This window comes from Haemorhous mexicanus, chromosome 22 (assembly GCF_027477595.1).
Source record: "Haemorhous mexicanus isolate bHaeMex1 chromosome 22, bHaeMex1.pri, whole genome shotgun sequence".
Lineage (NCBI taxonomy): Eukaryota > Metazoa > Chordata > Aves > Passeriformes > Fringillidae > Haemorhous > Haemorhous mexicanus.
Window position 1 is genome coordinate 8,035,617 of NC_082362.1, and position 26,103 is coordinate 8,061,719.

At 53.3% G+C, this 26,103-nt stretch overlaps 2 protein-coding genes across 6 annotated transcripts; one reads left to right on the forward strand and one right to left on the reverse strand.

Annotated features, from left to right (window-relative positions):
* Positions 1 to 26,098, reverse strand: ZSWIM7 (zinc finger SWIM-type containing 7). Of its 5 annotated transcripts, none has more exons than XM_059866051.1 (6): positions 25,945 to 26,095; positions 25,388 to 25,487; positions 23,304 to 23,325; positions 20,872 to 20,974; positions 16,562 to 16,666; positions 1 to 176 (listed from the first exon to the last, which is right to left on the reverse strand). In XM_059866051.1, the coding sequence occupies exons 2-6, from the start codon at positions 25,464 to 25,466 to the stop codon at positions 78 to 80; spliced, it is 408 nt and encodes a 135-aa protein (XP_059722034.1). In that variant the 5' UTR covers positions 25,467 to 25,487; positions 25,945 to 26,095; the 3' UTR covers positions 1 to 77. The 5 variants fall into 5 exon arrangements, with proteins under 5 accessions (XP_059722034.1, XP_059722035.1, XP_059722033.1 ...); XM_059866052.1 differs by lacking the exon at positions 1 to 176 and adding an exon at positions 6,214 to 6,355; XM_059866050.1 differs by lacking the exon at positions 1 to 176 and adding an exon at positions 15,920 to 16,196 and having other exon boundaries at positions 25,945 to 26,090.
* On the forward strand, positions 929 to 13,726 carry ADORA2B (adenosine A2b receptor). Its single transcript, XM_059866047.1, has 2 exons — positions 929 to 1,446; positions 12,484 to 13,726. Exons 1-2 carry the CDS (start codon positions 1,082 to 1,084, stop codon positions 13,163 to 13,165), a joined length of 1,047 nt encoding a protein of 348 aa, XP_059722030.1. The 5' UTR covers positions 929 to 1,081; the 3' UTR covers positions 13,166 to 13,726.
* Positions 26,099 to 26,103: the final 5 nt, after the last annotated feature.

The window sequence follows — 26,103 nt, forward strand, 5'->3', positions numbered from 1 at the left end:
TCAATGGCACTATCTTTTACTTTCTGTTTGCTACAGGAAGGTTTATTTTCTTTAATTGTTTTGATTTTTTTCCACTTCTACCATGGGCTATTCAGTGCTGCTGGATGCTTTGGCAGTGGTGTGAAGTTCAATCCTGTTCTGTGTTTTGATGGTGAACACGATATAAAGCATGAAACCTGCAATGAAAAGGTAACCAGTTATTAAATTACCTTCACCTTCCCTGCTGGTTTAAGATCCACCAGAGCAGACAACCCCTTCAGGTATAACATTTTTTTACGCTTCTTAGACTGAAACTCAACCACTTCAGCACTCTGAGTAACAGCATTTGCTAATCTGTGGTATTTTGCCATTTCTTACATCAGGAAATGCCCCGCTGTGCCATAACCATAGAGAGACCGAGCGCTGCCAGGATTTTGTGAAATCTCCTACTTTGGGTCAGCGCTCTGCTGGTGGCGAATGTTATTTTCGGCGCGGCAACTCCGCTGTCCCGGAGCAGCAGCAGCATTCGGAGTCCTTGAGTTTGGGGACAGCAAGGGCAACTTTTTGTTCCGAATTGTGCAAAATCCTCGGCGGAGCCGCACACGCCGGGTCGGGGGAGCCGTGCCGGGGCCGGGGTGCGGGAGCGGGGCCGGGCTCTGCGGGGGCGCGGTGCCGGTGCCGCCGGGTCCCGGCCAATGGCTCCGCGCCGCGCACTCCCCGCCCCGCTCGGCCCGTGAGCAGAAATAGCCCCGCCACCGCCGGCAGCGGCTTTTCCGCCGGGAGCGGGCGGCAGCGGCGGAGCATCCCGGGCGGAGCAGCCCCGGGCGGAGCAGCCCCGGGCGGAGCAGCCCCGGGCGGAGCAGCCCCGGGCGGAGCACTCCCGATGGCCCCGCGGGTGGCGGTGGCGGCGGGCGGGCGCTGAGCGGGACCCGCGGATGCCGGGCGGGGGCCGGGCGGTGCGGGCAGCGGGGGGCCGAGACCCGGGGCTCGCCGCGCCCCTCCGGCCCCCCAGGGCCGCGGGGAGCCCGGACATGGGCGTTCGGCTGCCCCGGGGCGTGTTGGTACCTGCGGGAGGGCGCCCGGCGGAAAGTCCCTTCTTCCCATGAGCAGCGCTTGCTCCCGGCGCTGGGCGCTCGCCATGGACACTATGAAAACCACCTACATCGTGCTGGAGCTCATCATCGCCGTGCTCTCCATCGCTGGCAACGTGCTGGTCTGCTGGGCTGTGGCCATCAACAGCACCTTGAAGAACGCCACCAACTATTTCCTGGTGTCGCTGGCCGTGGCCGATATCGCCGTGGGGTTGTTGGCCATCCCTTTCGCCATCACCATCAGCATCGGCTTCCAGGTGGATTTTCACAGCTGCCTCTTCTTCGCCTGTTTCGTGCTGGTGCTGACCCAAAGCTCCATTTTCAGCCTGCTGGCGGTGGCCATCGACAGGTACCTGGCTATCAAGATCCCACTGAGGTAAGGGTTGGAGTGGGAGCGGGCAGCCACATTCCCTGACAGCTCTTGGCGTGCAGGAGCTTCTAATCTCTAGTGCTGCCCCAAAAGTTTTGCTGCTGACAGGTGGTGGAAATACCAGATTGTCGCTGCAGGAATGGGATCAGTGTCCTACTTTTGCTTCGGAATGCACCTGGAAGTTCAGTTTCTTGAGGATGTTTGCCTTGGGAGGGTCAGGGGTTTCTCGGGCGGGCCCGCAGTGGTGTAAGGCTGTGTTTGGGATGGTTGTGGCTCATCTGTGCAGGTATTTATACAGCCCCTTTATTGCGGTGTCCAGGCATCTCCCAGGTAATTAAACAGAGGAACAGCCACTCTTTCTCTTATTTCCTACTGTGAAAGGAGAAAAGGGGAGCAGAAAGGTTCACACGGCTGATTTAGAGTTTTACAGTTCAGTCTCATCCAAGTGCAGCATCCAAGACATGAATTGTTTTCCTTCTAATTAATGGGAATTGAATTAAAATGGGGAAAACTGTATGGAATAGAAGTCCCAGGCACCTCTCCAGTGGGCTGGTGCAGCAGCTTCCTTAAGCTGAAGTGCACCAAACCCCGAACTTTGCATTGTGAACCACCTGAGTTTGTTCATCTCAGTCTCCTCCTTGTCTCACTTGTCCCTTCCTGGGAATATGCTATTGATGGATCCTCCCGGGAGTGCAGGACAGCTCCAGGGACTGGCGGGGGGCAGAGGCTGTGGGGAAGCAGGGCGGCTGTGGAGCAGGGACCTCAGCTGAACTCCGCAAAGCCGCAGCTTCCCTGGATTCCGCTCGGCCCCGTGCACGAGCAGTGAAGTCACCCTAAAACGACTTCGAAAGCGAAAACCCTTTCACCCTGTTCTGGCACCTTGCGTCTGAGACCTCGCAGAGGTTGAGCAAATATTAATTAGTCATCGGGCCGAGGAGGAGAAGCGTGGCTGTGTGTCATGCGAGCGCGGCGCGTGGAAATTCCGGGGGATGTCGCGCAAGCGGCCGCGGACCTGCAGCACAGCGGGGACGGGGACAGGGACAGGGACAGGTTGTTTCCAGCAGCCCTGACCCTGTTTCTCACCCTCCCAGCATCCCTGACCCTGTTTCTCACCCTCCCAGCCACCCAGCCGGGCTCACAGAGCCACCCTGGCTCCGGAAAATGCTGTCGGTGTCTTTTCCATCCGTTCGCTCGGGGCTTTCCCGGGCTGGTGGGGCAGCGGCACAGCAGCAGCTACAGAAGCAGGTCAGATTTTTGAGTTTCAGTTTAATCACACCCCTGGCCACAAGCTGTCAGGCAATAACTCTGTTTTTGTTCCACAAGCACTTTCTGCAGCTGAGGAAACTGTGGTGAGGGGTCTGTGCTCTGCTGGGAGCCGGGGGGAAGCAGAGGATCAGAAATGCTCTGAGGGATCGTTCCTGTGCTCGCAGAGGGAAGTGGCTTTGCCAACTGAAGAAACTGCCAATATTTCCTCCACTCCTTTTCCCCCACTCCTGCCCTCGAGCAGGTTTCCTCAGCTCTCCATCAGGGCAGCCCATTCCAGGGCAGTTTTGCCTTGCTTCAGGATTCTTTCCCAGCTTTGCTTTCCTCACCCCATCTCACTCCAAACCTTTTATTCCATTTGCACAAACATCTTTATTCCTATGAGTCCTTTCAAGCTGGACACAAATGGAGAGCAAGGAGTCCCATCTTAGGCTGGCTAAAGTGTGAAATTTGGATTTAACTCCATCTTGGCATTGAGGCCTCTTTCAGTGTTCTCAGAAGGGAGCAGCAAGTAAAAAACTCCTTCCAAAGGAGGGGGGTACTCCCTGTGAGGAGCAGGACAATGGACAGGCCACTCCTCGGTGACAGGAGATCTAGGGACTGATACTGAAAGGCTTTTTTTAGTTGTACAGCCAAAATCAAAAGGGGATAGAGGAGGTTATAAATCTACACAGGCAAAACTCTTCTGGACTGTACCAGGGTTTTCCCAGCAAGGCTTGGTTGGAGTTTTCTCTTCAGCATCTTTATTCCACAGTGCTGCTGGCAGGGAGGGGGGAGGAACTTCTCCCACCACCTTCTCTGGGCAGGAGCATGTGCCATTTCTGGAAGCAGGGTTGTGCTGTGGGAATGGGAAGCTGATCATCAATTTCTAGGAATGGAGACTGTAGGAAAAGCTTTTCTCATTTAAACACCAGTTCTGGAGGCCAGTGCAGAGGCTGATACCAGGCCATGAAGTATTAAATGTTTAAGAAAATGATTTGTGCCCAGCCCTGTCCAGTGATTACCATAAATAATGTGGTTGTTGCAGAGCAGATGAGTGTCTTTGTCACATCCAGTGCTCCATCAGCTTTCCCTGTGGAAAGCTCTGCAGGGACATTAAGGACTGGCTGTGCCACATTATTTAATACCCTTTCAGAGCTGTTTGAGAGGCTGGGCAGGCCTGTGGGCTGGGGTGCACAGCAGAACTTTGCATTACAGCCAGGCTAATAATGGATTTTTCAGCTCTGTGGCTGAACCAAGAAATCCCATGGGGAAGAGGAAAATTGTTTCAGCGAAACTGGAACAGGGATGTTGAGAGGTTTCAGTGAAGCAAAGTGATCCTGACCAACCTGGCAGATTTTGGGTTGAGTTGCCCAACCCTTCCGATGTGGCTGTGCTGCTCTTTGAGGTCAAGACCTCCTCACTGGGGAAGGAACTGACAACTTCTCATCTGGAGAACTACAGAACAAAAATCTTATTTTAAAAATGGTGGTTTAGAGCCCTCCCTCTTCTGGCTAAAAATATTTGCTGAATTTGACCCAAAGCCATGAATTCTTTGTGTCCCTCGAAACTCATATTTCACTTGTTTGCTTTTGATGAATTTTCTGTTTGTGGAGAAGCCCCCACCCACGCTGCCCATTCTGTGCAGCTGCAGCTCCCAGCCCTTCCCTGGCTCCCTTCTCCCTTGGCCATCACCAGGATGCAGCTCCTTGTCCCTGTCCCCTCTTCCTGCACCCTCCTGGCTGCTGCCACCCCTCAGTGCCCATCCCTGTGCCCAGCTCCATCCCAGCTCTCCTCTGCCAGCCTCAACCCCCAGCACTTCCTCCAAGCAGAATATCCCAGCCAGGGAATCGAGCATCTCTCAGCAGCAGCAAATCCATCCTGCAGAGAGCACTTGGCACAGAGGTTTTTGCTCTCTGGCTTCCTCCAGGGCTGGATTTCACCCCACAGTCCCGTAGCTGGGAGCCAAAGAAGATTTGTAGGTGGAATAAAAGAGTTTCCTTTTATTTGCATTAACCCAAATCCTTTGGCATGGCAAAGAATTGTAGGTAGGGATGGATGCCTGGAACAAACGTGTCAGGAATTAGGAAGGGAGAAGAGAATCTGTATTTAGAGAGCAAAAGGAGAGTGAAACACTGAGTAACTGTGCACTGGTACCTCCTGCAGGACAGTGAATGTGGTGCTGCTGTCTGTTAAACACCTCAGCTGGCACCAGCCCTGGGAAAATGATCCCCAGTTCCCTGGGATTTGAGCTGATCTGCTGCTTGTCCTGGGTTTAGTTCTCTCCCATCTTTAGCTTTACCCCTTGCAGATGTGCAGGACTGATGTTCCAGGGAGGCTTTGCTATGAACTGGAATCCCAGCCACATCCTCTCCCTTTCTGCACATCTTTGAGCCCTTGCTGCCCCTCCTGCAGCCAGAGGATCCTCCTATGGATTCCCAATCAGTTAATGGGATCAGGATCTGTTCATGGTGCTGCCCTGACCTGCCTCCGCTCCTGCCAGTGTCCCACAGGAGCTGCTGCCCCCCTTGGCTTTGACATGAGGAAGGCAGGAGTGCAGCTCCTTCCTGCTGGCCTCGTGGCACAGATTACATTTGGGTTGTTGCTGTTTTCTCCTCATCCTTTCCAGAGGTGGCCTGGCTGATGCTGAGGCTCTGTGCTGCAGAGGAGGGGCTCCCTCTGAGGTGTTCCCCAGCAGGGATTTGTTCCCAGATCCCTGTCAGATCCCAGCCTGCTGCTCAGCAAAGAAAACTGGTGGGGTTTGATGTCAAGTGGGACTGGAACCACTGGGGAGCAGAGAAAATCCTCTTGGTGTTCACCTGCCACTCTGTGAGTGCCAGCAGCACACAGAGCTGCTCTTCCTCCCTGTGCCTTGCCTCATTTCCTTCTGTCCTTGCACTGCCCTTCATCTGAACCCCTGGTGAGTTCTGCTGCTCCCCTGTGGCTCCCGTGCTGTGCCCACTCCTGAGCATCCCAATTCTGCTTCCAGAGCCTCTCCAGCCCCAGGATGGTGTGCCTGGCCTTATCACTGAGTTACAAACTGGAGTGCCACAAACCCAGCAGGGGCAGGAGGGTTGGGATGTTCACTTGAGCAGTGAAGCTGTCACATCTTTAGGGAACTTTGTGGCAGCCAAGCTGGGCCCAGGGGACATGGGAGGCTCTCCCAGGGCTGCCACTCATTCCAGCCTTCGGGTGCAGCCAAAACACAACAACAAAATCAGGAATAATCACATGTGCCCTCGTGGCAATAAAGTAGAGAGGGGAAATCACAGCTATTTTTAGCTGTGAGCAGCCTGGTTTCCTTAAAATGCATGTCCCAGATTTTTATATCTTTTCCGCACCTCCGAGGCCACTTCCCTCCCAAAAAAACAAAAGTCCTGACAGGAAAAGGAATTGGGACCTCTCTGGGACCTCTGCCCCCTCTGCAGAAGCTGGGGGACAGCAAGGATGCCAGAGAGCATCAGGGATGTCAGGGCTGGCTCCAGGCTGTTGGCTGAGGGCACTGATCTCCAGGCTGAGTCGGAACCCAGATTTTTGGATTTAGAAGGTTTTTATTCTGTTTTGGCCAGCTCAGTCTGTAAAAACACACAGGTTAATTTTAAGGTTTTTTTTTTTTTTAATGAACTTCTGAAATCCAGCAGAATTTTGCTCCAGAAGATCTTTTGACCTCTCCCTGCAAAAAATACACAAATCTGAAATGTTTTGTCAGAAACTGTTTTATCTTGAAGTTGCAAGTTTTTGCTTTGTTAATTATCAAGCTGCTGCTTGGGACTTTTATGAAATTTGCTGTTTGCCAGAGCAATGAGCACAGACCACGAAACTGAGACTTTGAGGAGTGCTCTGCCCCAGCCTTGGGCTGCCCCAGGCAGTGACCACGGGGGGTTTGGGGACTCCTCTTACTGTATTTGATCCACAAGATGCCAGGAATTGGTGACTCCAGCTGTGCCTACAGATGTGTCAGTCCTCAGGCTCTCAGGCTTGCAGAAGGGACTGAGTTTAGGGAATTTGTGCAATCCAAAGAGAGGATTAACTCCTAATCCAGTGGATGACATCAGGCCTGGACAGGAGCCACAAATAACCTGGGAGTGCATCAGTGGGGGTGTGTCCCTGTGGGTGTCCCTGCTCTGCCACCCTGCAGTGCCCTGTGGGCACTGGTGTCACTGGGACCAGAGCTGCTGGGGACAAGGGACAGTGCACAGTCCCTGCAGGAGCAGCTCTTGGCCATGTCCCTCTTTCTCACTGCTCAAACCTTCCACGGTATTGTGCCCCTTGTGCTGGCACAGGCTGGGAGCTCTGTCCAGCCTGGAAGTGCCCAGGCAGGGAGGAAGGACGGGCTGGGCTCCTGGGGCTCCTGGGATGGGCTGGGTGGGCTTGGGGCTGACCCTGCCCCATCCCCCAGCCCCTGGGCTCTGCAGCCAGGGCAGCTGAGCCGCAGCTCGGTGGGGCTGCTGGGGGGAAAGGCAGCGCTTTGAAAACTTTGGGAAGGGGGTTCCAGCCCTTTCATTGCAGAAGGAGGGATCCAGCAGGGATCTGCCATCCCCCCTTATCTGCTATCGCCGTCAGCCGGCGCTGGGAGGGGCAGCGGGCAGCGCCGTGTGGGACCCGGGATCGCTCCCAAACAGCTGCCCCTGACCCCAGCCCCTATCTCCCCTCTGCCAGGCACCTTTAACTCAGCCCCTGGTGCTGCACAGCCAGGCCTGACCCTCGGGGAGGACAGAAACCCCCAGCCCCAGGCCCCAGCAGGCTGATAGGGCTGATAAGGCTGGGCCGCAGAGCACCGGGGGGCTGAGGAGGAGCTCAGCCCTTCCACAGGGGAGAACCGCGGGGCCGTGTTCAAGGGCTGCCCCAGGAACACAAAGCACGCTGGTTCCACACCAGGATCGCACCAGTATGACAGGCTGACTCCTCACCACTGTCACACCAGTGTCACCCCAGTCCCACTCCTGCAGGCACAGGGCCCTTTTGGGGCAGCTGCTGCTGTTTGGCTGCCGGAGCGTGGGAGCAGCGCGCAGGGCGAGGGGCTGAGCTCATTTCCTTCCTGCGCTCTTTGGCCTCTCTTTGCCCCAGCCCGGCTTGGCCCACCCCGCTGACACCCCGGGGTCTGAGCTCGGCTTTCAGCCGCTTTTTCTCACCCTGCCGAGCAGCGAGCACGGGCAGATCTCACCTGCAAAGCGCTCGGGGCCGCTCTGGCAGTGCAGGGCTGCGAGCCCCCCGCAGCATCCCCGGCTGCAGATTCCCGAGTGACCCCCCAGATTACCCGGCCGTGTGACATTTGCAGGTTTTATATCTCCCGTGTTCCTCCCTCCCACATCGCTGCGCAGCCCCGTGCCTGTCCCCTGTCCCCAGCCGGGGGCTGCCCCTCTGTCCCTCTCCCGGCTCTGTCGCCAGCTGGGGAGGGAGGGCTCACAGGAGGGGTGAGGGCATGGATGAGAATATTCAGGGCAGGTTTTAAACCTACAGGTGTTTGACAGCCCCGGCTCGTGGCTGGGGACACGGGGACCAGGGAGGGGACACTCCCTTCCACCCGAGAGGGCTGGGGGTGCCCGTGCCTCTGCTCCTCCTGCTCCTGACCCGTGAGCTCACCTGAGCCGGGCTGGTGGGTGACAGACAGTGTGGCAGTGTGACACTGTGGCAGTATGACTGTGGCAGTGTGGCAGTGTGGCTGTGTAGCAGTGTGACACTGTGGCAGTGTGACACTGTGACGCTGGCAGTGTGGCAGTCCCGCCCAGCGGAAGGCCGGCAGTGCTGCTGCTGTCCCCGCACAATGGGGACAGATGCAGGAGGAAGTGATTTGTCAGCCCAGGACAGGGACACTCACAGATGTCCCACTTCCCCAGCTGACAGCATCACCACTGAGCACAGCTCTGGCCGCCAACTCCTTCCTGCTTCAACAGCACAGCTTTTTCTTTTTCTTTTATTTTTGTTATTTTTGTTTCTTTTTCATTTCTTTTTCTTCCCCCCCCCCAAGGTGCAATTTATGATTCATTTCAAATGTCCTGCCAGGACATTTCAGCTGCTGTGTGATCTCCATTCTGTGGCTGTGCATGGAGCACAGAGGCAGCAATGGTGCTTATTTTGTTATAGCTGAAAAAAAAAAAATAAATAAAAAAAGAGCAAGATGCAAAGTACAGCTGTGAGGAGGTGACAAGGACACAATGCTTGGCAGCCGAGCTGCTCTCACCCCTTGTGAATGGAGGTGTCTGTGCATTTCCCTTCACACTTAAAATAGAAATACATGAATTGTCACTGTCTGTTTGTACAGAGCACCTGCCTGGTCCCAGCTCTGCAGCCTCCATCTGCTCCTCTCCCTGCATCCAGCAGCCTGGGCACGGGGCAGGATGGGAGCTGGGGAGCACAAGCCTTGTGTGGCTTTGGAGTTGAAGCTCTGGAATTGTCCATCGGAGGCTGATCCTGCTCTGGAGGCAGTGGGAGAGCCCAAAGTCCCTGAGCAGGCTCTGCTCTGGCCCAGGGACACGAGGGACAGGCCGGGGCTGGGTGGCACCCCCAGGCTGTGATGTGGGACAGGCAGGGCTCTCCTGCTCCTGCTCTCTGACACAAATCATGTGGCCATAACCCCATTCCAGTGTTTCCTCCAGCTGCCCCAAGTCCTTCACCCCAAAAGCTGAATTTCTCCTGCTGGGCTTTCCTTGTCTGACAGAGCTCAGGGGCAGCAGGGCTGGGCTGAGCTCCCCGGGGTGCAGCAGGGGCTGGTGGCAGATGCCAGGGACGTGCAGGACATGACTCAGTTCCGCCTTTGGGAGCCAGACTCCTGCCAGGCCGGGCTGGCAGCGTGTCCTGCTCTGTGCCAGCTGTGCTCAGCACCAGCCTGGGCACCTTGGCTGCTTCCCAGCCCCAGGAAATGGCAGCAGAAATGCAAAAATCCCAACCCCAACCATCCTCCAACACACAGAGCGAGGCTTCTGACCAGAACTGGCTCTTCTGGTGTTTGCTGTGAGCTCTCCCAGGAAAACTCTGGGGTTTGGAGGGGCCACGGGAATGCTGCTGTGGGAGGGCCACCAGGAGCAGGGGACACCTGTCCAGCCCCAGCTGCCCACGGGGACTGCAAGAGCTGAGCTGTGCCTCAAGCAGCCCCTTGTCCTCCTGCAGTGACACTGGTGGCCAGTGCTCAGCTCCTTCCATCAGGACAGGAGCCTGACTCACCCCACCACGGCCTCCCAGGGCTCCTTTGAGAGGGCAGGGGTGGGAGCTGGGCTAATTAAAGCCTTCAAGCTGACTGCACCAGTAAAGACATTTTAGAAGGAACTAACACATTGCCAAGTTATTTAATTCCAATAAATCATTTTAAAATCTTCAGCTGTTACTTACATTAAGGCAACATTTGAAGCCTCCGGAGGGAAGTGTAGAGGTGATTCAATATTTGTTATACATTAGTTGAGCAGACTTAGGTGAGTAAATTTACTTTAATGGGCTTTTTTTTGTCTAATAATATTAAGCCTAAAAGAGAATGAAGGAAGGGTTTGCTGGAGAATTCTGAGCTGTGAAAACCTGTTGGTTCCTCACTGTCTGACCCTGGAGCTTAGGGAAGAGCTTGTGAGACTCCTCATACCTGGGTCTGGTGACATTCATTCATTTATTTTTTTAAGCTTGTACTTAACTTGTGTTGACTTAAGGGCAACACAGGCAGGGTCCCACCAAAAAAGTGTATGAAGGTAATTAATGAACAACTCTAGGACATCAGGCTATTCTCTTTCACCTTGGGCTCTTCTGGCTGGCCACAGCTGTGACCATCAGCTGGATGGAGAGATGGGGGAGGCCTTTGCCATGCAAATTCTGGGGAAATGAAGAACTAATCTGAGCAGGGCAGTTGTTCCCTGTGAAAAACCATCTCCACCTCTATCCTGGGCCTCCAGCCCTCCCCACTGCTCAGCTCTGGCTCCTGCAGGCTGGGAGCCCAGCATGTTTTCACATCTTCTCTCAGGAGATATAAAAATGCACGTGCCATGTCCCTCTGCAGCTCTGCTGGGAGGAGCCAGCAGCTCTAAAATAAACAGGCCACCAGGACAGCCACTGGAACATCCAGTGGCTTCTTGACTGGTCTTGTAAACCTTCAAGCCAAGCCTTCTCTTAGCAGAAGAGTTCAGGAGAAGAGCAGATGGAAGAAGCCTTATGTGGGGCCAAGTGTTTCCAGCAAGAGGCAGCACCAAATGTCACTAGCCTGGGACCTCAGCATGGCCATGGTGGCTCCTCCTGCTCCTGAGCTCACAAACCCCTCTATTCCTTCAGTTTCTGCTTCTAAACAATGGCCCTTTGGCATTTTCCAGTCTCACCATGGTAGTTTTTGGGATGGAGCACCTGGAGAGATCCTCTGAGCAGGGCAAGCCCGAGGCAGAGCTGCAGAGCTGAGACAGCAGCAGCTCCTGGTGCCTCTGCAGCACTGACTGAGCTTGGCCAGGGCTGTAGCTCAAGACTCAGACTTTGCCAAGAGATTGGATTTCTGTCAGCTTCTCAAATCTCAATGATTTCAGGTCCCACAAGCCCAGACCAGCTCCAGCTTCTGAAAACTTAATGTGGGGTCTCAAAAGCAACAGGCTCAGCCTCACTGATGTCCTTTTTGAGAACTTCTCATCTTCTAAGTATTGGAACTTATTAATAATGAGAGAAAAATGCAGGAGAAGCCCCTCAGTGGCTGGATCTACCTTTCAGACACCAACCCATGGACTGTGTCCACAATTCAGCAGCACCTAAATGTGGCTTCTGCTCCTGCATCCTCCCAGCCAGCCCAGCTGATACCTGAAGAAGGAGCTGAGGGCTCCCCCAGCCCCTCTTTGACCCCCACTGTCCCCCCATCCTTGCAGGAGGAGCAGGAGCTCACTCACACGAGGCAGTGCAGTGATTCACAGGCACAGCTGCAGTTCTGTGGGAATAAAACCCTCCCCTGCCTCACGGCCGGAAGAAAATCAGAACAAACGTTCTTAGCAAAGGAGGAGCAGGGCAGCCAAGCCAGAGTAAACAAGCACTGAGAGAAGGGTGTGGGAAGGAGGGGACGTGTGGCAGCCAGCAGGCTCTGCCTGGCTGTGGAGAGGACAGGAATGGGTTTCTCATGTTGTCTTCTGGCACTCGCAGGTTCTTCCTATCTCCAGACAGGGATCTGACTGATGCTTAGATTTTGGCAGCTGCTCTGGTTGCTCCCAAACCAGACTTTTGACTTTTGCTGCTTCAGGTTCCAGCTCTGCTTGTGTCTCTGAGCATCTGAAGGCTGGAGGGGCCATGAAAGGACTCAGTGGGATGAGGAAGGTGTGGGGCAGCACCAGGCTCAGCACTGCACCAACCTGTCCCTGGGCCACAGCAGAGCTTCTTCATAACTCCCGTGGGACTGCAAGGCAGAGCTGGGCACGAGCACTGCCCCAGCTGGACGGGGCCAGCCCAGGAACTGGCCCAGCAGCTGCCCCAGCGTGCCCAGCAGTGGCTGCTCAGAGCCAGAGAGCATCAGCCACAGGGAGCCTCCCTGTCCGTGCCCTGCTGGCAGTTGGTGGTTTAGGATCACGCAGTGATAAAGCTTTTTTTAAGCCTCCAAGTCCCTTCCCTCCCCTTGCAGGGGGTTTGTGGGCTGGGGCAGTGCCTGGCGCCTCTCAGGAATAGTAAATGTCACGTCCCCAAACCACGGTGTGTGGGTGGAGACACAGGTGAGAGGTTTTGCCCCTCGGGCGATCAGAGAGGTGAGGCCCCCTCGTGGGTGCGGCTTTTGTCTCATTAACCAAAACACTGATGCCTTTAACTGCAGAGAAGTCACCGGTGCTCGTTTATGTAACATTTGCCGTGGTTTTGTCCCGGGGGCTGCAGGTACAACAGCCTGGTGACCGGCAAGCGGGCGAGGGGACTCATCGCAGTGCTGTGGCTGCTGTCCTTTGGGATTGGACTGACCCCTCTGATGGGCTGGAACAAAGCCATGAGTGGCTGTCCCAACGCCACCAACGAGACGGGGACGGAGCCCCAGGGCTGCTTCATCTCGTGCCTCTTTGAGAACGTGGTGACCATGAGCTACATGGTCTACTTCAACTTCTTCGGCTGCGTGCTGCTCCCGCTCGTCATCATGCTGGGGATCTACATCAAGATATTCATGGTGGCCTGCAAGCAGCTGCACCAGATCGAGCTGATGGGCAACTCCAGGACCACCCTGCAGAAGGAGGTCCATGCAGCCAAGTCTCTGGCCATCATCGTGGGCCTTTTTGCCTTCTGCTGGCTGCCCCTGCACATCTTGAACTGCATCACGCACTTCCACGAGGACTTCTCCAGCTCCAAGCCCGAGTGGGTGATGTACGTGGCCATCACCCTGTCCCACGCCAACTCCGTCATCAACCCCATCATCTACGCCTACAGGATCCGGGATTTCCGCTGCACCTTCCGCAAGATCCTCTCCAAGATCCTCTGCAAGGCCAACGACCTCCCCAAGTGTCCCTCGGAGCACAACCAGCACCTGACTGCCATCAACATCAGCTCCCCCGCGGCCTCGGTGACCGTCTGAGCCCAGCCCTGCCCGCCCTGGCACTGCCCTGCCCGCCCTGGCACTGCCCTGCCCGCCCTGGCACTGCCCTGCCTGCCCTGGCACTGCCCTGCCCGCCCTGGCACTGCCCTGCCCCTGACAGCAGGGCCACGAGGGCTCAGACATGACCTCTATGGACTCGTGCAGCTCTGGTTTTATTTTTATTTTTGTAATTAATGTCGTGCCTGGTAGAGGAGTGACCTGAGCGGGGACACTGAGTGCAGCTCACCCCTGGGGGTGTGAGAGCTGTGATCCCCTTGTGTTTCCTTTCCAGGCTGGACACTGACTGGGGAAGACTCACCTGCTGGGGGGGTGTTTCCCCAATTGTGCTGCTCATGTCAAGTCATAGGATCTTTATTTTAATTATTATTATTATTATTTTTTAATATTTGGATTCATTTAGGAGTAATAATTTTGTGTCTGTTTTTTGAGTTGTTCTCCAAGTTCATACTTGACAGCACTTTGGTAATACCCGAATTATTCCATCAATTGTTTGATGCAGCTTGTATTCTCTGATGGGAAAAAGTCTTACTTAGCCCAGTTGCTGGTGTGAAACTGAATCTGTGTTCCAGGCACTGAGGGGAGGGACTGTGAGGATGGGAAAACCAGGTCAGAACTGGCCAGCCCAGCATGGAAACCCCATTTACTGAAAGATTTGAGAAAAGACTTGACCAAGGCTTTACAGCAGAGGTTTTACTGCCTTTAAATCACTTTGGTTCACAGGGCTGTCAGCCCAGTGCTTCAGGTTTGCTTCCAGATCTGTTTGCAGCTATCAAAATGCAGGAGGCAGAAGGGCCCCAGTGGTCCTGGCTGGTCTGAGCCAGAGCCACCAAGGCCAGTGTCACTCTGCCTTGGGGACACGAGCCCCACAATTGGGTTTTTGCTCTGCCAGCCTTGCAGAGCCTCCACAAGTGCAGGTTTTAGTTGTGAGAGGTGGATGCTGCAGCTCACCTGACTCCTAAAGCTTGGTCTGGCTGGGGCACACCTGCAGCCCTCAAACCCCCAGAAGCTGTGAATGCTTTTCCCCTCCTCCAATAGTAATTTTCATATTTTTATCCCTGGAAAATTGTACTTGAATCACACAGAAATCAACTCTATATTTTTTAAAATTCTGTTGCACTAAAAGGAGGGTACAAGACCCCAAGATATATTCATTATATATTTCTCTGGCATATATAATGACAAATATGGTGTAAAATCAATTGAAAAGCTGAAGAAATCTTGTTCCTGCAGCATCTCCTCTGCCAGCTGGCAAGAGCTGCAGGCAGCAGCTGCAGGAATGACTCTGGGCCCACCATGCACAGGGAATGGTTCCCTGGGAGTGCTGGATTTCACTGCCCTTGGAGCAGCTCAGCCCCAGACCTGGGTGAAATCACCAGAGAGCTCTGGATGGCTTTGCAGTGTTTATACAATGTCCAAATTTAGCTACAGCTCAGTGTCTCACATCTGGGCACTTCCAGCACGAGTCTGAGCAGTTCAAGTCCCTGTCCCAGGTGCTTCTCCTTTACCAGCCCCTCTCAGCTTTGCTGCATCTGCCTTGGCCAGGGCCCAGCTGAGCCAGGGCCACCTCCTGCCATCCGGGCAGGGCCTGCCTCTCTCCTCCCTCCATCCCTTCCCTTCTGGGTTATCCTTGGCCCTGTTCCTCCTGTTAATCAGGGCTGGAAAGCAGCAGGGTTTCACCTGCAGCCCTGGCAGTGCTGCCAAGTGGTTGCAAGCCACATTTATCCTCACAACAAAGGATGGAATCTCTCCCTTTGGCTTCCTGGAACCAACCCAAACTCTCACAGCAGCAACAGAGTGAAAATCTCAGTGCTGTAACACCCAGAGAGAAGGTCCCAGAACACTTGTGCACATGTGAGAGCTTCCAGTGCAGCTCAGCATCCACCACTGCTCCCTTCCCATGCCTCTCATGAGCCAGAATTCCTGCAGGTGGATTGGAGCATCCCTAGTCCAGCTGTGCCTTTGGGCTGTCAGGCATTAACTCTGGCCAAGCCAAGGTCACTTGGGCACATGAAATGCCTTTGTGGATCTGAGCCAAACATATTTCCAGGCAAAATAAAAATAGGACACCTCCCTTGCCCCCCTCAATAAAAAGCTCATTTCTCATAAAAATGTGAAGCAAAAGCAGCAGAGGAACTTTCTGTGCCAGTGCAGCTGTGGCTATAGAGCTGTCCCTGCTCTGCTGTACATGGATGGAAGTGTTCTCCTCATGTTGCTGAGATTTTGTATTTGCAGGAACTGTTATTTTCATCCAAAATGCTTCATTTACCACCCACACCACCTGGCTCAGCCTGTGCCCCGTTATTTCTGGTGGCTGATTCAGCAGGAGAGGCCACACTGCCCTCAGGTAGCACAGAGCATGGACAGGGAATCACAGCTGGCTCCCAGGGAAGGAGCTGGCTCCCAGGGAAGCAGCCTGGAGGTGCTCAGTGTGTCTGAAAATGTTTGATTTAAAGCACAGCAACCACGGTGATCCTGTTCCAGTGGAGGCACAGAGCTGTCACCAGTCTCAGGGTGCTGAGGGGTCCCTGTCCTAGTCCCTGGACCAGGTTTGCCACTGAAAAATCAGAAATTGCTCTGAGCTGCCACCTGCAAAGAGCCACAGCAGCTCCTTAATCTGCGGATCACTGAGACCTGCAGGACTGTTTGCATCCTCACACCACAATCATTACAGATTAGCTCAAACATCTTCAGAAATCCCAAAACCAGCATAAATAAATCAAACTGAAGTCAACAGAGGCCTAATTAATTAATTTATCAGTGCCAGGGTGCTAATTAATGTCACACTTGGCTGCAGCACAGGAAGAACTCTACCAGCCTCAATGAGCATTTGACAGCCTTGCAAATATTAAAAATGCCAGTTACACAGCCAGGAGTGATCCAAATTCTTCCTCCTTCATCCTTCATCCTCTTCCTCAGCCAGGAGGATGTTTGTGAGCTGCTCCTCAGACACAGCCAGCTCCTGGCAGGCTCCCAAGGCCTGGCTGAGGTAGACAGCCAGGATGTGTTTGCACTGCAAAGTCAACAGCAGGAGCAAGGCTGGAGTGCCAGGCTCAGGAATCCATCCTGGCCAAAATGGGTTCAGTGAAGTGCTCAGCCCCCCAGGAACGTGGTTCCCTCCTGGCACAGGTGGTGCTCAGTGTCCCCAGCTCTGCCACCAGGACAGTGCCATGCAGGGAGCTGGCACACAGCTCCTGGCACCCTCCCCACCACTGCTGGCCACCAAAAGCCCTCCCAGCACCCAAAATCTGGGGCTCCCAGAGGCCACACAGTGGTCAGGCTCCACACTCGTGTTTGGGGAGAAATTTGGGGTTCAAGGGGCAGGGCAGAGCCTTGTCCCCTCCCCATGGCAGCCCCAGGCTGAGGCACAGAACTCACCAGAAGGCTCTCACTCTTCTGCAGCACAGAAAACCCAAAGGCAGGGCAGGTGCAGAAGTGGCAGGAGCTGTAGCAGGTGTAGAGTTTGCCTGAGCTCCCAAGGACCTGAAACAGAGGCAGATGAGGAGTCAGGGGCAGGATTCACTTTAATTTCTCTCACTCAGGTTGGGTCTGCACTGCCCCAGCAGAGAGGGGGAGATGTCACAGCACAGAAGTGTCCCCAAGCACTGCAGTGACCCACCTTAGCTTGAAGCTCCTCAGGTTTCTCATGCTCTCTAGAAGCTCCTCTCCCTGCAGGTGAGGGTGTCCTGTACCTGTGCTTGCAGCAGATCCCAGCCCCAGGGACCAGGAGAGGGGTGGTGGCACCACTCCCTGAGCTCCATCGAGTGCCAGCCCCTCCTGTGAGCTCCCTCCCAGCCCGAGCAGGCTCAGAGGTGGAAATGACAGAGACCTTGTCACACACAGCCCAGGTGTGACCCCAGAGCCACCAGACAGGAGAGAGCAGCACTGGCACTTGCAGGGAGGCCTCTCCTTTCCCAGCCACGAAGGCTGTTCAGCTCTCAGAACCAGCTGCAGCTACTGGAATCCAGATCTGCCTGAATAAACAAAGCTGAAGTCTCCAGAGAAGCCTCCCTGCTCCATCTCTGCTTTGGGAACAGCACTGCCTGCTTTTCCCACATGCTGTTCCCTGCAAGGCTGGTACTGAGGCACCAGGGTGAGCAAACAGGTGAGGGAAGCATTTTTTTCCAGCATGGAGCAACCTGTGAGCTGCTGGAGCTGACTACAGGGCATAGGAAAGCCAGCCTGGGGATTATTATTTCTATTTTGGTCTCTTCAAGACTGGAAAATAGCTTTGAGGAAACTACTTTAAGGGCCCAACCTATGGGAAGGACCTGCAGGAGCAGAACACACTTGCACAGGGCCCAGCCCTCTCCTTCTGGCTGGGTTTGTGGCACACACAGCCCCAGATCCAAAGATAAACACAAAAAGTGAAAAGGCAGTGGAACTCTGCAGAGTGCTGCTCCCCTCCAGGACATCCCAGGCATCCCAAGGCCCTCCAGAGGAACATTGTCCCTCCCTGTCCAAAGCTGCACTTCCAAGAGGAGCCTTCTCCTGTCCCCTGGAGCTCCCCCTGCCCCTCTGCCCTACAGGGAACACCCAGAAGTTTAGGCTCTCCCACAGAAATGCCAATGCCCCAAAGTCCCCCTCACTCCCAGCAGATCCAGGACACAAAACTCACATTCCCATTTCAAAGTAAACCTTTTTTTTTTTCTTTTTCAGTCTGGCCTTTACCCTGGGTCCTCCTTTTACTGCAGGCTGAGTTTGTTTCACTTGTGGTAAGTTTGTTTTCCTGCAGCCCCTTTGATTGCTTTTTCCAAGATGAAGGATTCTGCTGGTGCCTTCCCTTCAGAAGTGTTTTTCTTTGGGGAGGGGGGGAGCCACAGACAGACACTGCCACATTTGGGCTGAGCTCAGCATTCCCCCATCCTGACCTAGATATCAGGAGCACAGCTCTGCCTAATAAAGCAAAATCTAAAATCCAAAAACTGGGAGAAAGAGGTGCCTCTGTTCCTGGCCAGCTGCAGCCCAGCCAAGCACTGGGGTGCTCCCTGGCCCTGAGGTGAGATTTCCTCTGCTGTTCTCATCCCTGGGTCTCAAGGAGGAAAAATCCCCCGGAGGTGTCCCTGCCAGCGTGTGGGGGCACAGGAGGGTCAGCTGAGGCACCAGCACAGGGACAGACAGACAGCACCACAGCCTGTGCCAGGGCCTGCTGCTCAAACCCTTCACTGTGGGGCATCTGCCACACAGTTCTGGGAAATGGATGAAAAAAGACAAAATAAAAAAGAACTGAAAGTGCAGGATGTGAGCAGAGCAGGTGCCAGCTGGCAGGGCTGAAGCACTGCCCTGCTTCACTGCCACAGCTCAGCACCTCTGCCACTCAGGTAGAGCTCAAGGGTGCCCCAAATGCTGCCACATCCAGCACAGCTCCACCACAGCCCTGCAGCAGGCAGGATTGACCCCCAAGCTCTGCAGGGCAGGTGTCATCCAGGCTCTCCTGGGATGATTTCAGCTCTGAGGCACCCAGCCCTGGCACACTCCATCAGTGCTACTCCTGTTAAACAGAAGGGCATTAAGGGACAAATCACAGCTCTCATTTGACTGAGGGCTCCTTCTTCTCCCATCTCAGCTCCTGAGGGCAAGGGCTGCCCACACCACAGGGCCTGTCTGAGCAGAGCCCTCCTCCCCTGAAGCAGGACCTGAGATGTGCTGGCTGATATGGAATTATCAGCAGCTCAGACTTGGCTGTAATGACCCAAAGGAGTTTCACAACAGAACCAGCCCCATGGCCTCAAAGAGCTCTCCAGAGCCAGCTGCAAGTGGAAGCACCACCTCACATTCCAGCTGAACCACATCTGGGTGCAAATGGCAGGGCTGACTTTGTGGGGGATAATTAGCAGGGATGATTGTGCAGTGTCCAGGCAGCCATGGATGCCCCTCTCTCCAGGAGCACAGCTGGGGGACATTCCCACACATTCCTACCCAGGAATGAAGAGCCAGTGGCTGCAGTGCAGTGTCCCACCCAGGGGCTGGGTTTCTATGACCCCCGATGGGTTCCTGTCACTGCTCCAGCCCCAGGGTAGACTCTGCTCTTTGTTTCTGCATCTCAGACAGCTGTGATGAGGGAGAATTTCACAATGGCACCAACCTCACACCCCCAGAGAAAATATCTCTTCAGATTCCTCTGTTAATGAACTCATCAGCAATCAAGCTCCACAGAAGAGGAATGCAGCTGGAGGCACACAGGAATCTCCTTCCTGGAGGTTTGTCCTGCATTAACTCCCTGACCCTCCTGGCCAGGGGTTCCTTCTCCACAGGGAAACCAGAGGCTCCCTCTCCCTGCAGAGGCAGAAGACACTTGTTCCTTTCAGTGTGCACCAACTGGGCCCTTTATTAATATCATATTATTAATATTATTAATATTTAATTATTAAATTGATGCCCAGCAAAGCTCTGCCTTAGTCTGCAGGGCCTGACAAAGGGAATGTGACCATTCTCTGCCCAGAGACATTTTCAGACAAGCAACAGTAAAAAAGGGAAAGCCTTTGAGCATTCAGTTAATCAGGAAGGCAGCTGCTGTCTAAGGGTGCTGGAAGCTTCCTAGGCTTTACCAAACATCCACAGGCAAGCCCTCAACTGCAATCCAAGGCTGTTCTTGAGCCCTGGTTATGATTCATGTCCCCCTGGAGGGGCTGTGTCCTCTCCATGGCCCCAGAAGTGATAAAGGCTCCATGTGCAAACCAAGCAGGGCAAGCTCTGAACACGTGAGAAGGGTTTGTGGCAGCCCAGCCCTGACTTCACAGCTCTTTTCTCACCCTACAGGACCCCAAAGCACCTTCAGGGGAGGAGAAAAGGTCCTTTGCAGAGGGGATACTTGGAAATGTTCCTCTCGGGTGCTGCAGCACTGAGCATCACTGAACATTTTCACTTCTCTAGTGAACAGCACAGACCAGGCCCAGCCTTGGAGGGGCTGTGCTACCTGAGGGGTTGGGAGTGATGAGGAGAAGGAATTGGTGCTTTTTGACCAAAATCTTTGGGGCACAGGGCAGCCAGGGCACAGCCATGGGCTGGATGCAGCTGGTCAATGGCTCACAGCATGGATAGTCCCAAAAGAGATGCCACCAGTGCTGGGGGACCACAGGACAAGGAATTGTGCACAGTACAGGAAGGTGAGAATGAAGTACCAATGGCTCCTCACCTGACTCCCACCCTGTGCTGTAACTGATCTCAGGCTGAGGTGAGCTCTTCTCCCCAAAATGCCATTTCATGGGGAGGTTTCTGTGGTTCACAGCCTTGAATACACTGAGCCAGAGTGAAACCCAGGGGTTTGGCCTGCACTGCTCCCTCCCAGGCAGCAGGGATCTCCTGCCAAGCAGAGGTCATGACAGGAAAGAAACAGAGTTATGGCAGATAATGATGAGTTGTGTACAACTGGTCAAGAGGAAGAACTTCCTCTGCAGGATAGGATGGGAGTAATAAAGCAAAATTAGCAATCCCTGGAAAACTTCCTCCTGACTGTGATGCCCACAAACACATAAATTGTCTCTGGCTGGCTGGGAGCCACAGAGAAAATGGCTCTGAACCGTGCTGCTCTAATTCCAGCCTGTGGCTGCTGCTCTCCAGTGTCACTTCAGGAGGCTGTAAAACACTGCTGTCCTCCCTGTGTTCATCCATGCTCTGCAGGATGGAAAACACTGTCTCAGATGCCAGCTGGAAACCAGCAGAAAGGAGGAGCCAAGAGAAGCATGTACCTGGTAGAGAATCCTTCCACTGGGGGACCTGACCCGGGTGACAGAATGCTGATCCACCAAATCCAGAGCTGGGACTGCAGATGGGCCAAAAATGAACTTCAGCCTGGAAGAGAACGTGTCTCTAGTTAGGTCACAGCACAAAGGGAGATCCCCTGGCTCAGCCTCAGGGCACAGAGGCAGCCCTGAAGGAGCCCATTGCAAAGGTAAGACATTTTTCCTTCCTGCAGCAACTGGAAATGTCCCACGAGCACAAAGGCACAACCAGGGATTTTAGTGGAGCACACAGAGCCAGACTTGGCAGTGCTCAGGGCAAAAGGGGCTCGTGCTCTGGGACACCTCAGCTTTATAGCCAGGCTGTCCTGGATGTGCTGCCCTAGACCCTCCCTCAATCTCTGCCCTGGAATCCCACTTCCAGGCATGGAGCACACAGCTCCCTGGAGAAAGGGGAGTGCAAGGATGATCCATAGTTCCTGGAGCAACAGGAACTGGGGTTCCTTCCTCATCCCCTGGAGATCAGTTCAAACCTTGGGGAATGAGTGAGTCATCTTGTAGTGATCACATCTCCTCCATCACAGTCACAACTGAGGGATAAATTATCCTTTCTCTACCCACCAAACTGCATCAGGAGGAAGCTGGAGAACATCAGGGAATTACTAAAGACACTCCACTGCACATGGAGTGGAGTTTTACATCTGTGACCCAGCTAGGAGCAGGGCTCAGAGACAGCCAAGTTATCCTAGACAAACACCCAGGGGCAGCACGTGCCTGATGTCCCTCCACTCTCCCTAAAAACCCTTTCCCTTTCAGGGATGCACAGCATTTATGGATGAGGGAGTCCCTGGGATGGGGATCACTGCACATCCCAAAGGGGGATTTTGTCTCCTGCTGCTGCTGTGCAGGGCTATAGGATAAAGTGTGTGTTAAATATGGACATCTGCACCTTCAGCCTATTGTCCAGACAGCTTGTGGGCTCCAAAGTCATTCTAGACCAGTAAATCCAGCTGCTCTGAGTGTTTCCAAAGAGCTCAGGGGCAACTCAGTTAACTTTACAGACCTTTCACCAGCTGAGAAAAATCTGTGTAGTCTAGATTGGTTCCAAGGGTAAACAACAAGGAAATCAGTGGTGATGAAGAGATAGCACCAAACAGAGCAGGAGACCAAGAGAAAGGGGAAAGTTTCCAAGTGCAGGGAGGACAGAGCAAGGCAGAGCCCCAGCAAGGCTGAGTCAAGCTGACTGATAAGCAGCCAAGCAGACAGACAGATTCCAGGAAGACCAAAACTTGCACAAACTCAAGGCAAGAAGGGCTGGCTCCATCTGAGGAGGTGGGTGGGGAACACTTAACGTAAGACATTCCTTCATGATTAGGTTTGGGACTAGAAGGGGGCTGAGTTCAGTGAGTTTCAGGAACTCTTTTCAAATCTAGGGAATTCTTTTCTTGTGCATATAATTTGATCATTTCAACAGGAAATGCCCACAGGAAATTCAAGGACTTTGGAGATTTGAAAGAGATTGGGAAATAAAATCAGGATACTTCTGAGCTGCTGGATGCAGGGAATCCATGAAAATCTTGCTGCCAAGAGTTACCACCATTATTAAATTTAAGACGGGAATTTATCTCCTCTTTTCTTTTCTGAGGAGAAGGAAACAAAAGCTTTCAAATCTGATCCCACCTTTCAAAAGCCACTGTGGTCCCAGGAGAGGGAGGCAGCACACCTTTCCCAGGTGTTGTGTCAGATAACTTTAGCACAAAGGCATCAGGGCCTGGAGGGTTCCTGGTGATCTCATCCCCCAGCAGGCAGGAACACAAGGTTAAAGATAAATCTGAGAATTCTCTTTCACTGTGACAATGCCCCTTCTCCACCTTCAACACCAACTGGTGAGGCTGAAGTTGTGAAACTTGGATCTCTTAGGTCACTGCTGGGAATGATGAAAGTATTCACAGGGTGACAAAGCTGACCTGAGACCACCCCCAAACAGATGAAAACTCTCAGTCTCCAAGTTAACATTTCCCTGGAGCAGGGTGATGCTCAGGACACCTCTCCCTCTCCATCACACGTGCCCATGACTCAAACAGCAGCAGTGAGCTCAGGGTGCTCACAGGGGCAGGAAGGCAGAGGGATGAATCACCCTGGAACACAACCCACTCCCACAGCAAACTCCTTCCAGAGCTGAGGCTGGACCCAGAGCTCAGGTTAAATATCCTGGGCTTAAATTAGAGCAAGTTATCACAGGAGATGCAGTGATACAGAGATAATTTTGTGAATCTCTGAAAAAAAACCCTTCAGAACCTTCATTTGCGAAAACCACCAGCATTTCTGTGTTTCAGCAGCACTGGGTCAAAACACAGGGGAAAACCAGGATGAGAGCTGACCACCAACTGCCCCAGCAACAGCAGGACACTGGGGCAGGAACTGAAGCAGAGGACACTCACCCCAGCAGCAGGTCATCAGGAACTGCAACAGAAAGAAAAGGAAACATGATTTTGCAGAATTTCACATCACAGGGGGGTCACTGTCCCCCCAAGGTACCCCAGGGGCCACACAGGACTGCAGAACTCTCAACATCCTCTATAGCCACCAAAAAAGCAACAAGGAGCAGAAAAATGATCCATGATAGCAGTGCTGAGGCACTTATCAAGCAGAGCAATCACAGCCACAGGGATTCATTTTAAAAAGAAAAGCAGAAGCCCAAATGTACTTTCTTTTACAACATCCTATTTTTAAAACCTCCCAATAAAAGGCAGGAGGCCTCAGCATCTTACTCTGTCACTTTAAGAAGCTGGTTAAATATATATATATATATATATATATATATATATATATATATATTGTTTTCCCTGAAGCTCTCCTGGCATGAGTTGAGAAGTCAGGCCTCACAACTTTAAAAATGTTGTTCTTTTCCCAGCACAGTCTTGCAGGGTTTATGGCTTTTACTGCAGCCCACTGAAACATTGTGTTTCCATTTATTGGAACTTCTCCTTAAAATGGAAAGTTACACTCCAGCAAATTGTGTTTGTTGGAGCTCACAGCTCAGGCTCTGCTTGTCCACTCTGATCTTTCTGTTATCACCCAGGGGACACAATGTACTCTGCCTCCATATCCCACTGGAAGATCTGGATTTTTGACTTTAAAATAATTTTATTCCGACAATTCAAAACACTCTCTATGACCTGCACTGTTGGTTTGAATTTTCCAGCTTTATTGGAGTTTAATTCTGCAAAGGGATCAATCAGTTTGTCTCCAGTCTGTCTCAATGTGTGCTTTAGTACCACTCTGCTGCTGTAAGAAGGAGGTTTTTAAAGGGATGTGAACTTCTTTTTTTGCTTAGTGCACATCAGGATTTGTAAAGCTCTTTTAAAAGTTCACGTGTAGATTTTGGATCTACTCTAACCTGACAGAAGCCATAGTCTAAGTGTGCCAAAAAGCTGTCACTGGGGTCACTCTGACAGTTTCTGCCCATCCCTCACTCCCACATAGTGCTCAAGACAGATTTATCTGAATTCTTATTTGTTTGGGTTTTGTGCAGTTAAAAATATTCCTTCAGTAGACCCTTTCCTTGGGAAGAGCCATTCTGTCCAGCTCATCCAGCAAACACAAACACAAATATTCTCTCAGCACAGATTCAGCAAAGGTAATTACTCTTAACTAGCTGCTGGAATTGGCCAGGATTTCGGTGCTGGCTGGTGCTCCTGCCACTGAAACCTTGGAAGTTGTTCCTCGCCCTGGGATCAGCAGCACACCCCCTCTGCCGGTCAGCCAGGACACGGCTTTGGGAAATTCCCCTTTCCAACCCGTGGTGGGATTGGTGGGTCTGTGCACCAGCAGTGCAGAGGGCACAGCAGAATTCCTGCCCGGAGCATTAATTTATCATCCCTCAGGTGTGACCGCGGGCACCAGGAGCTCTAAGAAGCAGCAGAACCCCTAAATCTCACACTACCGAGTCCAAACTGGTGTGATTTTTGAATATGACTTGGAGGAGGGGCTGCTCCTCATTACCTGTGCTTCACACCTGTCTGTTGTCACAAAAAGGGACATCGAGGTCCCTGAGACAGCAGGGTCAGGTGGGAAAGGGGAGGCACGGGGCCCTCATCAGCGCTGTGTGAGGTGAGGGTGCTGCGTGACTAGTTTATAAGAAAAAAGGTTTTATTCTGTGTTTTCTAGCTTATATAGTCTTAACAAAGCATAATTTTAAGTCATTAACTACATTACAATAACTTATTAGATTAATTAGTACAAAGTAATTAGTGTTAATATAATTACCAAAAATTTTACAGAAATTTAATAAGGCACGTATACACATTTACTTATGCACGCAGTTTAGCTTACAAAAATTTTCATGTATCTTTTAAAATCTGTTTTTATACTAACTGCTTTGTCTTCTTCTTTGTTATTGATATACTCGAAAATCATCAATTGTTATTTCTTCCATTAACTCAGCTTTGCTTGCAGGCGAGCTGTCAAGCCCGGGGTGTGACAGGCCCCGTGCCCGGCCACTCCTGTGGCATCCCCCACATACCCTGCGAGGTCTCCTGAAAAGCCTTTTTGATCTCCCTCAAGAGCTCTTCTGCCACTGCTGGCAAGGTGCTGCTGTCCATCCCACAGGCACGGGCTCTCCCCTGCAAAGGAGACAGGACAGGACACAGTGGGAAATCCTTGGGGTCACCATGGACACTGAGCATCAGGGGGGCTAGCTGGGCACCCCATCCCAACCAAGGAATGGCATCCTTTAGGACGTTTTAAAACAACTCCTAAGATGTTTTTTTTTTACACGTGGATTCCCCAGAGACACACGGGTGTCTCGGAGATGCCCCCACACAGACACAGGTCCCGTGGGAAGCACCGCTCGCTGCCCACAGGATGCTCCTCACGCCAGGGGCACTCCCTGGCCGAGCAGAGCCCGGTGCAGCCCCTGTCACCCTCCGCAGGTATTCACACACACGGATCAGATCCCCTTGTGCCGCCCCGGCTCCCTCAGCCCTTCCCGGGTGCTGCTCCAGCCGCTTCCCCATCTCCGTCCCCCGCTCCGTGTCCTGAGGAGCCCGGCACGGCCGGGGCGCCGCGGCCGCTGCTCACCAGGGCGGGCAGAGCGGCGGGACCCGCTCCCGCCCCGCTGCCGGGGCTGTTCCCGAGCACGGCCCGATCCCGATCCCGATCCCGATCCCACTCCAGTTCCCGGTCCCGGTGCCGCTCCGTGAATGACGTCACGACACCGCCCCGTTCCCGCGCTGACGT

Coding starts and splice junctions, on each gene's coding strand:
- ADORA2B (XM_059866047.1), top strand. CDS start 1,082: ATGAGCAGCGCTTGCTCCCGGCGCTGGGCGCTCGCCATGGACACTATG. Junction 1,447..12,483: donor GCTATCAAGATCCCACTGAG/GTAAGGGTTGGA, acceptor CGGGGGCTGCAG/GTACAACAGCCTGGTGACCG.
- ZSWIM7 (XM_059866048.1), bottom strand. CDS start 25,466: ATGGACAGCAGCACCTTGCCAGCAGTGGCAGAAGAGCTCTTGAGGGAG. Junction 20,975..23,303: donor CCTGATGACCTGCTGCTGGG/GTGAGTGTCCTC, acceptor GTTCTCTTCCAG/GCTGAAGTTCATTTTTGGCC. Junction 20,798..20,871: donor GTGGAAGGATTCTCTACCAG/GTACATGCTTCT, acceptor TCCATCCTGCAG/AGCATGGATGAACACAGGGA.